Source organism: Oncorhynchus nerka, linkage group LG25 (genome assembly GCF_034236695.1).
Source record: "Oncorhynchus nerka isolate Pitt River linkage group LG25, Oner_Uvic_2.0, whole genome shotgun sequence".
Classification (NCBI taxonomy): Eukaryota; Metazoa; Chordata; class Actinopteri; order Salmoniformes; family Salmonidae; genus Oncorhynchus; species Oncorhynchus nerka.
The window spans coordinates 2,501,219-2,517,136 of record NC_088420.1 but is presented as its reverse complement, the minus strand read 5'-3'; the positions used below and the strand labels follow the sequence as shown (position 1 = coordinate 2,517,136).

The 15,918-nt window shown below is 36.8% G+C and overlaps 1 protein-coding gene across 5 annotated transcripts in view; it reads right to left on the bottom strand.

Annotated features, from left to right (window-relative positions):
* Positions 1-15,918, bottom strand: part of nme7 (NME/NM23 family member 7) — a 241,436-nt gene that overhangs the window by 57,713 nt on the left and 167,805 nt on the right. For 4 of the 5 annotated variants that reach the window (XM_065009467.1, XM_065009468.1, XM_065009471.1 and 1 more), the window contains 2 exons: positions 11,907-11,975; positions 9,910-10,011 (listed from right to left, as the gene is read on the bottom strand). In XM_065009467.1, the coding sequence (XP_064865539.1) occupies positions 9,910-10,011; positions 11,907-11,975 (171 nt within the window). The remainder of the gene's footprint in view (positions 1-9,909; positions 10,012-11,906; positions 11,976-15,918) is intronic. The other variant, XM_065009469.1, reaches the window with a different exon arrangement.

The following is a 15,918-nucleotide window of genomic DNA, read 5'->3' as shown; positions in this document are numbered from 1 at the left end:
ATGAATAGTAATCTCTTAGTTTATGAATAGTAATCTCTTAGTTTAGTTTATGAATAGTAATCTATTAGTTTATGAATAGTAATCTCTTAGTTTATGAATAGTAAGCTATTAGTTTATGAATAGTAATCTCTTAGTTTATGAATAGTAAGCTATTAGTTTATGAATAGTAATCTCTTAGTTTATGAATAGTAAGCTATTAGTTTATGAATAGTAATCTCTTAGTTTATGAATAGTAATCTCTTAGTTTATGAATAGTAAACTATTAGTTTAGTTTATGAATAGTAAACTCTTAGTTTATGAATAGTAAACTATTAGTTTAGTTTATGAATAGTAATCTATTAGTTTATGAGTAGTAAACTCTTAGTTTATGAATAGTAATCTCTTAGTTTATGAATAGTAATCTCTTAGTTTATGAATAGTAATCTCTTAGTTTATGAATAGTAAACTATTAGTTTATGAATAGTAAGCTCTTAGTTTAGTTTATGAATAGTAAACTCTTAGTTTATGAATAGTAATCTCTTAGTTTAGTTTATGAATAGTAAACTCTCAGTTTATGAATAGTAAACTCTTAGTTTATGAATAGTAAACTCTCAGTTTATGAATAGTAAACTCTCAGTTTATGAATAGTAAACTCTTAGTTTATGAATAGTAAACTCTTAGTTTATGAATAGTAAACTCTTAGTTTATGAATAGTAAAATGAATAGTAAACTCTTAGTTTATGAATAGTAAACTCTTAGTTTATGAATAGTAAACTCTTAGTTTATGAATAGTAATCTCTTAGTTTAGTTTATGAATCGTAAACTCTTAGTTTAGTTTATGAATAGTAAACTCTTAGTTTAGTTTATGAATAGTAATCTCTTAGTTTAGTTTATGAATAGTAAACTCTTAGTTTATGAATAGTAATCTCTTAGTTTAGTTTATGAATAGTAAACTCTTAGTTTATGAATAGTAATCTCTTAGTTTAGTTTATGAATAGTAAACTATTAGTTTATGAATAGTAATCTCTTAGTTTATGAATAGTAAACTATTAGTTTAGTTTATGAATAGTAATCTCTTAGTTTATGAATAGTAATCTCTTAGTTTAGTTTATGAATAGTAATCTATTAGTTTATGAATAGTAATCTCTTAGTTTATGAATAGTAAGCTATTAGTTTATGAATAGTAATCTCTTAGTTTATGAATAGTAAGCTATTAGTTTATGAATAGTAATCTCTTAGTTTATGAATAGTAAGCTATTAGTTTATGAATAGTAATCTCTTAGTTTATGAATAGTAATCTCTTAGTTTATGAATAGTAAACTATTAGTTTAGTTTATGAATAGTAAACTCTTAGTTTATGAATAGTAAACTATTAGTTTAGTTTATGAATAGTAAACTCTTAGTTTATGAATAGTAATCTCTTAGTTTATGAATAGTAATCTCTTAGTTTATGAATAGTAATATCTTAGTTTATGAATAGTAAACTATTAGTTTAGTTTATGAATAGTAAACTCTTAGTTTATGAATAGTAAGGTCTTAGTTTATGAATAGTAAACTATTAGTTTATGAATAGTAAGCTCTTAGTTTAGTTTATGAATAGTAATCTCTTAGTTTATGAATAGTAAGCTCTTAGTTTATGAATAGTAATCTCTTAGTTTATGAATAGTAATCTCTTAGTTTATGAATAGTAATCTCTTAGTTTATGAATAGTAATCTCTTAGTTTATGAATAGTAAACTATTAGTTTATGAATAGTAATCTCTTAGTTTATGAATAGTAATCTCTTAGTTTATGAATAGTAATCTCTTAGTTTATGAATAGTAATCTCTTAGTTTATGAATAGTAATCTCTTAGTTTATGAATAGTAAACTATTAGTTTATGAATAGTAAACTATTAGTTTATGAATAGTAAGCTCTTAGTTTAGTTTATGAATAGTAAACTATTAGTTTAGTTTATGAATAGTAAGCTCTTAGTTTATGAATAGTAATCTCTTAGTTTAGTTTATGAATAGTAAACTCTTAGTTTATGAATAGTAATCTCTTAGTTTAGTTTATGAATAGTCTCTTAGTTTAGTTTATGAATAGTAAACTCTTAGTTTATGAATAGTAAACTCTTAGTTTAGTTTATGAATAGTAAACTCTTAGTTTAGTTTATGAATAGTAATCTATTAGTTTATGAATAGTAAACTCTTAGTTTAGTTTATGAATAGTAAACTCTTAGTTTAGTTTATGAATAGTAATCTATTAGTTTATGAATAGTAAACTCTTAGTTTAGTTTATGAATAGTAAACTCTTAGTTTAGTTTATGAATAGTAATCTATTAGTTTAGTTTATGAATAGTAAACTCTTAGTTTAGTTTATGAATAGTAAACTCTTAGTTTAGTTTATGAATAGTAAACTCTTAGTTTAGTTTATGAATAGTAAACTCTTAGTTTAGTTTATGAATAGTAATCTATTAGTTTAGTTTATGAATAGTAATCTCTTTAGTTTAGTTTATGAATAGTAAACTCTATTAGTTTATGAATAGTAAACTCTTAGTTTAGTTTATGAATAGTAAACTCTTAGTTTAGTTTATGAATAGTAAACTCTTAGTTTAGTTTATGAATAGTAATCTATTAGTTTATGAATAGTCATCTCTTAGTTTATGAATAGTAATCTCTTAGTTTATGAATAGTAATCTCTTAGTTTAGTTTATGAATAGTAAACTCTTAGTTTAGTTTATGAATAGTAATCTCTTAGTTTATGAATAGTAAACTCTTAGTTTAGTTTATGAATAGTAAACTCTCAGTTTAGTTTATGAATAGTAAACTCTTAGTTTATGAATAGTAATCTCTTAGTTTATGAATAGTAATCTCTTAGTTTATGAATAGTAATCTCTTAGTTTATGAATAGTAATCTCTTAGTTTATGAATAGTAATCTCTTAGTTTATGAATAGTAAACTCTTAGTTTAGTTTATGAATAGTAAACTCTCAGTTTAGTTTATGAATAGTAAACTCTTAGTTTATGAATAGTAAACTCTTAGTTTATGAATAGTAATCTCTTAGTTTATGAATAGTAAACTCTTAGTTTAGTTTATGAATAGTAAACTCTTAGTTTAGTTTATGAATAGTAAACTCTTAGTTTATGAATAGTAATCTCTTAGTTTATGAATAGTAAACTCTTAGTTTAGTTTATGAATAGTAAACTCTTAGTTTATGAATAGTAATCTCTTAGTTTAGTTTATGAATAGTAAACTCTTAGTTTATGAATAGTAATCTCTTAGTTTAGTTTATGAATAGTAAACTCTTAGTTTATGAATAGTAAACTCTCAGTTTATGAATAGTAAACTCTTAGTTTATGAATAGTAAACTCTTAGTTTATGAATAGTAAACTCTTAGTTTATGAATAGTAAACTCTTAGTTTAGTTTATGAATAGTAAACTCTTAGTTTATGAATAGTAATCTCTTAGTTTAGTTTATGAATAGTAAACTCTTAGTTTAGTTTATGAATAGTAATCTCTTAGTTTAGTTTATGAATAGTAAACTCTTAGTTTATGAATAGTAATCTCTTAGTTTAGTTTATGAATAGTAAACTCTTAGTTTATGAATAGTAATCTCTTAGTTTAGTTTATGAATAGTAAACTATTAGTTTATGAATAGTAATCTCTTAGTTTATGAATAGTAAACTATTAGTTTAGTTTATGAATAGTAATCTCTTAGTTTATGAATAGTAAACTATTAGTTTAGTTTATGAATAGTAATCTCTTAGTTTATGAATAGTAATCTCTTAGTTTAGTTTATGAATAGTAAGCTATTAGTTTAGTTTATGAATAGTAATCTATTAGTTTATGAATAGTAATCTCTTAGTTTATGAATAGTAAACTCTTAGTTTAGTTTATGAATAGTAATCTCTTAGTTTATGAATAGTAATCTCTTAGTTTATGAATAGTAATCTCTTAGTTTATGAATAGTAAACTATTAGTTTATGAATAGTAATCTCTTAGTTTATGAATAGTAATCTCTTAGTTTATGAATAGTAAACTATTAGTTTAGTTTATGAATAGTAAACTCTTAGTTTATGAATAGTAAGCTCTTAGTTTATGAATAGTAAACTATTAGTTTATGAATAGTAAGCTCTTAGTTTAGTTTATGAATAGTAATCTCTTAGTTTATGAATAGTAATCTCTTAGTTTATGAATAGTAATCTCTTAGTTTATGAATAGTAAACTATTAGTTTATGAATAGTAATCTCTTAGTTTATGAATAGTAATCTCTTAGTTTATGAATAGTAAACTATTAGTTTATGAATAGTAATCTCTTAGTTTATGAATAGTAAACTCTCAGTTTAGTTTATGAATAGTAAGCTCTTAGTTTAGTTTATGAATAGTAATCTCTTAGTTTATGAATAGTAATCTCTTAGTTTATGAATAGTAAACTATTAGTTTATGAATAGTAAGCTCTTAGTTTAGTTTATGAATAGTAAACTCTTAGTTTATGAATAGTAAGCTCTTAGTTTATGAATAGTAAACTATTAGTTTATGAATAGTAAGCTCTTAGTTTATGAATAGTAATCTCTTAGTTTATGAATAGTAATCTCTTAGTTTATGAATAGTAAACTATTAGTTTATGAATAGTAATCTCTTAGTTTATGAATAGTAATCTCTTAGTTTATGAATAGTAAACTATTAGTTTATGAATAGTAATCTCTTAGTTTATGAATAGTAAACTCTCAGTTTAGTTTATGAATAGTAAGCTCTTAGTTTAGTTTATGAATAGTAATCTCTTAGTTTATGAATAGTAATCTCTTAGTTTATGAATAGTAAACTATTAGTTTATGAATAGTAAGCTCTTAGTTTAGTTTATGAATAGTCAACTATTAGTTTAGTTTATGAATAGTAAGCTCTTAGTTTATGAATAGTACACTCTTAGTTTAGTTTATGAATAGTAAACTCTTAGTTTATGAATAGTAAACTCTTAGTTTATGAATAGTAATCTCTTAGTTTAGTTTATGAATAGTAAACTCTTAGTTTATGAATAGTAAACTCTTAGTTTAGTTTATGAATAGTAAACTCTTAGTTTAGTTTATGAATAGTCTCTTAGTTTAGTTTATGAATAGTAAACTCTTAGTTTATGAATAGTAAACTCTTAGTTTAGTTTATGAATAGTAATCTATTAGTTTATGAGTAGTAAACTCTTAGTTTATGAATAGTAATCTCTTAGTTTATGAATAGTAATCTCTTAGTTTATGAATAGTAATCTCTTAGTTTATGAATAGTAAACTATTAGTTTATGAATAGTAAGCTCTTAGTTTAGTTTATGAATAGTAAACTCTTAGTTTATGAATAGTAAACTCTTAGTTTAGTTTATGAATAGTAAACTCTTAGTTTAGTTTATGAATAGTAATCTCTTAGTTTAGTTTATGAATAGTAAACTCTTAGTTTAGTTTATGAATAGTAAACTCTTAGTTTATGAATAGTAAACTCTTAGTTTAGTTTATGAATAGTAAACTCTTAGTTTATGAATAGTAAACTCTTAGTTTAGTTTATGAATAGTAAACTCTTAGTTTAGTTTATGAGTAGTAATCTATTAGTTTATGAGTAGTAAACTCTTAGTTTATGAATAGTAAACTCTTAGTTTATGAATAGTAAACTCTTAGTTTAGTTTATGAATAGTAAACTCTTAGTTTATGAATAGTAATCTCTTAGTTTATGAATAGTAAACTCTTAGTTTATGAATAGTAAACTCTTAGTTTATGAATAGTAATCTCTTAGTTTATGAGTAGTAAACTCTTAGTTTATGAATAGTAAACTCTTAGTTTATGAATAGTAATCTCTTAGTTTATGAGTAGTAAACTCTTAGTTTATGAATAGTAAACTCTTAGTTTATGAATAGTAATCTCTTAGTTTATGAATAGTAAACTCTTAGTTTATGAATAGTAAACTCTTAGTTTATGAATAGTAATCTCTTAGTTTATGAATAGTAATCTATTTTAGCTTGTAGTCATAGATTGGTGTGGTAGACAGAATGTAGACCTAATCATAATAATTACTGTATGTGTATACACTATGTGTATACTACGCAGACTAGTGAGGTCACAAGTACAGACTTGCAGAGAGAGTTCGGCAAGGTCGTAGCTGTGGACTTTGACTGTCGGTAGCTCTCTCAAGACAGTCTTCTGCTCTTAAAGTGAAAGCTAAGCTCTTTCTCCCATACAACCTGGTCAACCTACAACCTAGAAAAACAACAACCGTGTGTCGGTCTCTCTTCGTTTTAATATGAATTGAATCTGTGATCCTCAGAACGTTTCTAGGCGTGTTATCATGTTGAATAGAAATAGGGCAGTCCATTCAGTTCTGGGATAATTGCATGTATTGTCAGCATCTGACATTATGCTTTGATATGCAGATTGTATTTCCTGTCTTAATGTGACCTTTATAAAAAAGGTGCCAGATTTAATTTCATAGCTCGTCTTGATGTGACCTCTATGAAAAAAAAGGTCTGACTAGTCTGCTACATCAGGGCCGAGGAGAGGAGAGCGCTCAGAGGCTACGTCCCAAATGCACCCTATCCACTACATCAGGGCCGAAGAGAGGAGAGCGCACAGAGGCTACGTCCCAAATGCACCCTATCCTCTACATCAGGGACCCCTAAGGGCCCTGGTCAAAAGGAGTGCACAGTAAAGGGGGTAGGGTGCCATTTTGGGACACAGACAGAGACAGCCAGAGACAGAGAGAGCGAGAGAGACAGAGCGAGAGAGACAGCGAGAGAGACAGACCGAGAGAGACAGACATAGAGAGACAGACATAGAGAGACAGACATAGAGACAGACATAGAGAGACAGACATAGAGAGACACAGAGAGACAGAGACAGAGAGAGACTGACATAGAGAGACAGACATAGAGAGACAGAGAGAGACAGACATAGAGAGGCAGACATAGAGAGACAGACAGAGAGACAGACATAGAGACAGACATAGAGACAGACATAGAGAGACAGACATAGAGAGGCAGACATAGAGAGACAGACATAGAGAGACAAACATAGAGAGACAGACATAGAGAGACAAACATAGAGAGACAGAGAGAGAGACAGACAGAGAGAGACAGACATAGAGAGACAGACATAGAGAGACAGACATAGAGACAGACATAGAGAGACAGACATAGAGAGACAGACATAGAGAGACAGAGAGAGAGACAGACAGAGAGAGACAGACCGAGAGACAGACAGAGAGACAGACATAGAGACAGACAGAGAGAGACTGACATAGAGAGACAGACATAGAGAGACAGAGAGAGAGAGACAGACATAGAGAGACAGATATAGAGACAGACATAGAGAGACAGACATAGAGAGACAGAGAGAGAGACAGACATAGAGACAGACATAGAGAGACAGACAGAGAGACAGACAGAGAGAGACATACATAGAGAGACAGACATAGAGACAGACATAGAGAGACATACATAGAGAGACAGACATAGAGAGACAGACAGAGAGACAGACATAGAGAGACACTGACATAGAGAGACAGACATAGAGAGACAGACAGAGAGACAGACATAGAGAGACAGACATAGAGAGGCAGACATAGAGAGACAGACATAGAGAGACCGAGGGAGAGACAGACAGAGAGAGACAGACATAGAGAGACAGACAGAGAGACACCGAGGGAGAGACAGACATAGAGAGACAGACATAGAGAGACAGACAGAGAGACAGACATAGAGAGACAGACATAGAGACAGACATAGAGAGACAGACATAGAGAGACCGAGGGAGAGACAGACAGAGAGAGACAGACATAGAGAGACAGACAGAGAGACAGACATAGAGAGACAGACATAGAGACAGACATAGAGAGACAGACATAGAGACAGACAGATGACCTCTGAGGAAGGCCCACATCCCACCATGCTCTGAACTACCAACAATAGAGGACGGCTGTTTCAATTCACACTGAGATAGTGGCTGTATACCTGCACTGAAATATCTCTCTCGCTCACAAGCTCATATCTGACATTTATTGCCTTAATTATTGAAGCATTTGGTGCAAGTGTGTGTGTGTGTGGGGGGGGATCTGTGTGCTGCAGGGCTGTGCCTGTGTGTTGGTGATGTGAAACCTAATGACACCATACTGTGTTGTTGATTACCTATTCATTCCCCTACACATCTGTTACCATGACAATGAGGACCACAGACAACACCATTCACTCCCCTACACAGCTGTTACCATGACAATGAAGACCACAGACAACGCCATTCACTCCCTTACACATATGTTACCATGACGATGAAGACCACAGACAACACCATTCACTCCCTTACACATCTGTTACCATGACGATGAAGACCACAGACAATGCCATTCACCCCCCATCTAGGGTGTGTCCTAAATGGCACCTAATTCCCTAATGACTTTTGTCCATAATGGATGCAGGCCAAACCCCCCCCCGTTGAATTGGAACAATAAACTCACGATCACTTTGTCTTGCCTTCCTGTTAGTTTGATCTGCAACAGTAGTTAGTTAGGACTCATGAAGCATGTTACAGTTAAGTTCACAGGGCAGTCAAATTAAAGTGTTAAATGTTTGCCTTGTCACGTGACACTCAACACTGCTCAACGATTGGCTCGTGCCATTCAAATCCTGTGTGTTGTGTAATAACAGAATATGAATCGTTAGGGCAACTGGCACCATATTGTTTTGGATAGACATTGATAGGTACATGATATCAGATTGATGGGTTTTTGGTTTTCAAATAACTTAGTTCCCACTTCCCAGTGATTTTATTGTTTGATATTATAATAATAACAGTAGACTAAACAAGACAAAGAGAGGTGTGGGCTCAAAGAAGGTAAAGAGTGTGATGTATCAGAGGGGAGGGTTGGATTTGGATATGAACCCGGTTAGGGTAGGGGTCTGATGCAGATGCTGCTCAATATTGTGACGCCAATGCTAACTATCGTTAGTGCAATGACTGGAAGTCTGTGGGTATCTGCTAACATGCTAGTTAGAGGTAGCCAATGCTAACTACCGTTAGTGCAATGACTGGAAGTCTGTGGGTATCTGCTAACATGCTAGTTAGAGGTAGCCGATGCTAACTACCGTTAGTGCAATGACTGGAAGTCTGTGGGTATCTGCTAACATGCTAGTTAGAGGTAGCCAATGCTAACTACCGTTAGTGCAATGACTGGAAGTCTGTGGGTATCTGCTAACATGCTAGTTAGAGGTAGCCAATGCTAACTACCGTTAGTGCAATGACTGGAAGTCTGTGGGTATCTGCTAACATGCTAGTTAGAGGTAGCCAATGCTAACTACCGTTAGTGCAATGACTGGAAGTCTGTGGGTATCTGCTAACATGCTAGTTAGAGGTAGCCAATGCTAACTACCGTTAGTGCAATGACTGGAAGTCTGTGGGTATCTGCTAACATGCTAGTTAGAGGTAGCCAATGCTAACTACCGTTAGTGCAATGACTGGAAGTCTGTGGGTATCTGCTAACATGCTAGTTAGAGGTAGCCAATGCTAACTACCGTTAGTGCAATGACTGGAAGTCTGTGGGTATCTGCTAACATGCTAGTTAGAGGTAGCCAATGCTAACTAACGTTAGTGCAATGACTGGAAGTCTGTGGGTATCTGCTAACATGCTAGTTACAGGTATCCAATGCTAACTACCGTTAGTGCAATGACTGGAAGTCTGTGGGTATCTGCTAACATGCTAGTTAGAGGTAGCCGATGCTAACTATCGTTAGTGCAATGACTGGAAGTCTGTGGGTATCTGCTAACATGCTAGTGACGAAGTCTGTGGGTATCTGCTAACATGCTAGTTAGAGGTAGCCAATGCTAACTAGAGGTGCTAAATACTTGACGTGTATCCCCTGTTGAGTTACACGTGTAAAGCACAGGGAGCAGATGGGCCAGAACATGTGGATGATGTGAAAAATAACTCACTGGATCAGCTGGTCCACAGAACTCCCTGAAGGTCTTCGGGGCGTCAGTCCCTCTGATCTCCAGGGCCATGCAGGGTCCAGAACATAGCTCTGCCACCATGTTCTGTAGAAAGACTCACAACAGTTAGCTTAGCTGCATTGGAGTACATTGACTTCCATAGTTTTTTTAATGATAAAATGCTAATATAAGTGGTTGGTGGCAATGGCTTGGTATTGTTCATATATAGTCTTCTTTTGAGCCACACAACCAAAGCGTGGATTGCCGGTAACGAGGCAAAAATACCTTTAAAATATTTACTAAATTAACTAAAAGTGAAAATAAATCAATTAAATAAACCAAAAAGTAACAACAAAATTACATAACAATAACGAGGCTATATACAGGGGATACCGGTTCCGAGTCAATGTGCGGGGGTACAGGTTAGTCGAGGTATTTGCATAGACAATAAACAGTAAGTAGTAGCAGTGTAAAAACAAAGGTATAAAGGTGAACAGGTAAAATGGTGCCAGAGAGAATGGTGCCGGAGAGAATGGTGCCGGAGAGAATGGTGCCAGAGAGAATGGTGCCGGAGAAAATGGTGCCGGAAGGACTGGTGCCAGAGAGAATGGTGCCGGAGAGAATGGTGCCAGAGAGAATGGTGCCGGAGAAAATGGTGCCGGAGGGAATGGTGCCAGAGAGAATGGTGCCGGAGAGAATGGTGCCAGAGGGAATGGTGCCAGAGAGAATGGTGCCGGAGAGAATGGTTCCAGAGAGAATGGTTCCAGAGAGAATGGTGCCGGAGAGAATGGTGCCAGAGAGAATTGTGCCTATTCCCTATGGGCACTGGTCAAATGTAGTGCACCGAATAGGGACCAGGGTGGGACATGTACTTTCTGGTCCACCAGCCACATTATTTGGATTTGTTAAAACGAACTGCTCCCAGATGCTCTGTGTGACCACCTGCCAATGGGATTTATTAAAACGAACTGCTCCCAGATGCTCTGTGTGACCACCTGCCAATGGGATTTATTAAAACGAACTGCTCCCAGATGCTCTGTGTGACCACCTGATTTATTAAAACGCTGCTCCCAGATGCTCTGTGTGACCACCTGCCAATGGGATTTATTAAAACGAACTGCTCCCAGATGCTCTGTGTGACCACCTGCCAATGGGATTTATTAAAACGAACTGCTCCCAGATGCTCTGTGTGACCACCTGCCAATGGGATTTATTAAAACGAACTGCTCCCAGATGCACTGTGTGACCACCTGCCAATGTGGCTGATAAGAATAGACATTCTACCAGCCGATGTCTACATCTACCAGCATTTGGCTGGGTGTTAATTTCCCACCTTGTTTGGGACGCAATCTGCTTCTAGGAACAGAGATCAGATCAGAGCAGTCTAAATGGTGATGTGTTTTGGTTTCCAAGGCAACGGACAAGGTCCCCTACCCTCAACACCTCTGGCAACAGACAGACTTCCAGGGGGGAGAATGGCTCTTTTATAGGCGATTGAGAAGGATACATATGTATATGATACAAAGACAAAATGTCTACCAGAGCTAAGGTATATCTATTCCCTGTATAACTACCATGTATCAGTGAGTAAAACAAACAGCATCTAAGAAAAAAAGACATTGCCTCAGCATGTGGTATACTAGAATATGGTTGTTAGCATTCAGGGCTCGAACCACCCAGTTTATACTAGAATATGGCTGTTAGCATTCAGGGCTCGAACCACCCAGTTTATACTAGAATATGGCTGTTAGCATTCAAGGCTCGAACCACCCAGTTTATACTAGAATATGGCTGTTAGCATTCAGGGCTCGAACCACCCAGTTTATACTAGAATATGGCTGTCAGCATTCAGGGCTCGAACCACCCAGTTTATACTAGAATATAAATTGCCTGTGTGCTTGTGCAAAGGTGTGAGTGCCTTCACGCAGTGGTATGAATAAATTAGCATATTTACATAGTTTACAAACTGTGTTGAAATGTCAAAATATTCCCGTACTCACAGGGTACTCGGTCACAACCCCTTTGTAAACTTCCAGGAATTCCTCTGCATTGGCCCGGTCCATGTTAAACTGTGAGTAGACAAGAGAAGGCAAAACTGTAATCAGTAACTGACTGCAACTCAAACATATAAAAAAAATAATCATTTGAGTTGAAGTGAAACGTAGAAAATGTGTCACTTTTGAGACCCTTTTGAAATGACCTGTGTGAATGTGGAGCGTAGATATGGACATGAGGATATGGACATGAGGAGCGTAGATATGGACATGAGGAGCGTAGATATGGACATGAGGAGCGTAGATATGGACATGAGGATATGGACATGAGGAGCGTAGATATGGACATGAGGAGCGTAGATATGGACATGAGGAGCGTAGATATGGACATGAGGAGCGTAGATATGGACATGAGGATATGGACATGAGGAGCGTAGATATGGACATGAGGAGCGTAGATATGGACATGAGGATATGGACATGAGGATATGGACATGAGGAGCGTAGATATGGACATGTGGATATGGACATGAGGATATGGACATGAGGAGCGTAGATATGGACATGTGGATATGGACATGAGGATATGGACATGAGGAGCGTAGATATGGACATGTGGATATGGACATGAGGATATGGACATGAGGAGCGTAGATATGGACATGTGGATATGGACATGAGGAGCGTAGATATGGACATGTGGATATGGACATGAGGAGCGTAGATATGGACATGAGGATATGGACATGAGGAGCGTAGATATGGACATGAGGAGCGTAGATATGGACATGAGGATATGGACATGAGGAGCGTAGATATGGACATGAGGATATGGACACGAGGAGCGTAGATATGTACATGAGGATATGGACATGAGGAGCGTAGATATGGACATGAGGATATGGACATGAGGAGCGTAGATATGGACATGAGGATATGGACATGAGGATATGGACATGAGGAGCGTAGATATGGACACGAGGAGCGTAGATATGGACATGAGGATATGGACATGAGGAGCGTAGATATGGACATGAGGAGCGTAGATATGGACATGAGGATATGGACATGAGGATATGGACATGAGGAGCGTAGACATGGACATGAGGAGCGTAGATATGGACATGAGGAGCGTAGATATGGACATGAGGATATGGACATGAGGATATGGACATGAGGAGCGTAGACATGGACATGAGGAGCGTAGATATGGACATGAGGAGCGTAGATATGGACATGAGGAGCGTAGATATGGACATGAGGAGCGTAGATATGGACATGAGGATATGGACATGAGGAGCGTAGATATGGACATGAGGAGCGTAGATATGGACATGAGGAGCGTAGATATGGACATGAGGAGCGTAGATATGGACATGAGGAGCGTAGATATGGACATGAGGATATGGACATGAGGATATGGACACGAGGAGCGTAGATATGGACATGAGGAGCGTAGATATGGACATGAGGAGCGTAGATATGGACATGAGGAGCGTAGATATGGACATGAGGACCGTAGATATGGACATGAGGAGCGTAGATATGGACATGAGGATATGGACATGAGGATATGGACACGAGGAGCGTAGATATGGACATGAGGAGCGTAGATATGGACATGAGGAGCGTAGATATGGACATGAGGAGCGTAGATATGGACATGAGGACCGTAGATATGGACATGAGGAGCGTAGATATGGACATGAGGATATGGACATGAGGATATGGACACGAGGAGCGTAGATATGGACATGAGGAGCGTAGATATGGACATGAGGAGCGTAGATATGGACATGAGGAGCGTAGATATGGACATGAGGAGCGTAGATATGGACATGAGGAGCGTAGATATGGACATGAGGAGCGTAGATATGGACATGAGGATATGGACATGAGGAGCGTAGATATGGACATGAGGAGCGTAGATATGGACATGAGGATATGGACATGAGGAGCGTAGATATGGACATGAGGAGCGTAGATATGGACATGAGGAGCGTAGATATGGACATGAGGATATGGACATGAGGAGCGTAGATATGGACATGAGGAGCGTAGATATGGACATGAGGAGCGTAGATATGGACATGAGGATATGGACATGAGGAGCGTAGATATGGACATGAGGAGCGTAGATATGGACATGTGGAGCGTAGATATGGACATGAGGAGCGTAGATATGGACATGAGGAGCGTAGATATGGACATGAGGAGCGTAGATATGGACATGAGGAGCGTAGATATGGACATGAGGAGCGTAGATATGGACATGAGGAGCGTAGATATGGATATGAGGATATGGACATGAGGAGCGTAGATATGGACATGAGGAGCGTAGATATGGACATGAGGAGCGTAGATATGGACATGAGGAGCGTAGATATGGACATGAGGAGCGTAGATATGGACATGAGGAGCGTAGATATGGACATGAGGAGCGTAGATATGGACATGAGGAGCGTAGATGTTTAGATGAGTTACATGAGTTCAGACTGGGGAGGATCTTGATCTGTAGGGGACATTTTGTGTCAGTGTTTCTTCCAGCCACACCAGTTCCTACTTAGAAAGGTCTAGAACTCCCTGCCCCTCTCAGCGCTCCATGTACACAACCAGATGGTTGACAACGGGTCTTTGATGCTGCCGACGAGAACGTTGACGTGGCAGCAGACCACTGTACATTATGTCTGGTTTACAGTACCATTAGGGCTGCGACGGACTTGGAGTCTGAGGTTACGGCAATTAATACACTGGTTTACAGTACCATTAGGGCTGCGACGGACTTGGAGTCTGAGGTTACGGCAATTAATACACTGGTTTACAGTACCATTAGGGCTGCGACGGACTTGGAGTCTGAGGTTACGGCAATTAATACACTGGTTTACAGTACCATTAGGGCTGCGACGGACTTGGAGTCTGAGGTTACGGCAATTAATACACTGGTTTACAGTACCATTAGGGCTGCGACGGACTTGGAGTCTGAGGTTACGGCAATTAATACACTGGTTTACAGTACCATTAGGGCTGCGACGGACTTGGAGTCTGAGGTTACGGCAATTAATACACTGGTTTACAGTACCATTAGGGCTGCGACGGACTTGGAGTCTGAGGTTACGGCAATTAATACACTGGTTTACAGTACCATTAGGGCTGCGACGGACTTGGAGTCTGAGGTTACGGCAATTAATACACTGGTTTACAGTACCATTAGGGCTGCGACGGACTTGGAGTCTGAGGTTACGGCAATTGGCCAATGTACACGATCACCGGCATTTTTGTTGTCGTTGTTAAATATATCATCTTTTTTAAATTTATTATTTTTACAGATCCTATTTTCGACGCACAAAACCATTCAAACAAAGTCAGATGTGTTTTCTGTCGTTTTTTCTCAGAAATATTTGCATCACATCCCATAATATGCTGTTGCAGACATTCAATGACAGGGGCGTTGACGTATTACTCTACACATCTAGCAGATAGCTGCTCCAGCATCACTCTACACATCTAGCAGATAGCTGCTCCAGCATCACTCTACACCTCTAGCAGATAGCTGCTCCAGCATCACTCTACACATCTAGCAGATACCTGCTCCAGCATCACTCTACACATCTACACATCTAGCAGATAGCTGCTCCAGCATCACTCTACACATCTAGCAGATAGCTGCTCCAGCATCACTCTACACATCTACACATCTAGCAGATAGCTGGTCCAGCATCACTCTACACATCTACACATCTAGCAGATAGCTGCTCCAGCATCACTCTACACATCTAGCAGATAGCTGCTCCAGCATCACTCTACACATCTAGCAGATAGCTGCTCCAGCATCACTCTACACATCTAGCAGATAGCTGCTGGAGCATCACTCTACACATCTAGCAGATAGCTGCTACAGCATCACTCTACACATCTAGCAGATAGCTGCTCCAGCATCACTCTACACATCTAGCAGATAGCTGCTGGAGCATCACTCTACACATCTAGCAGATAGCTGCTCCAGCATCACTCTACACAT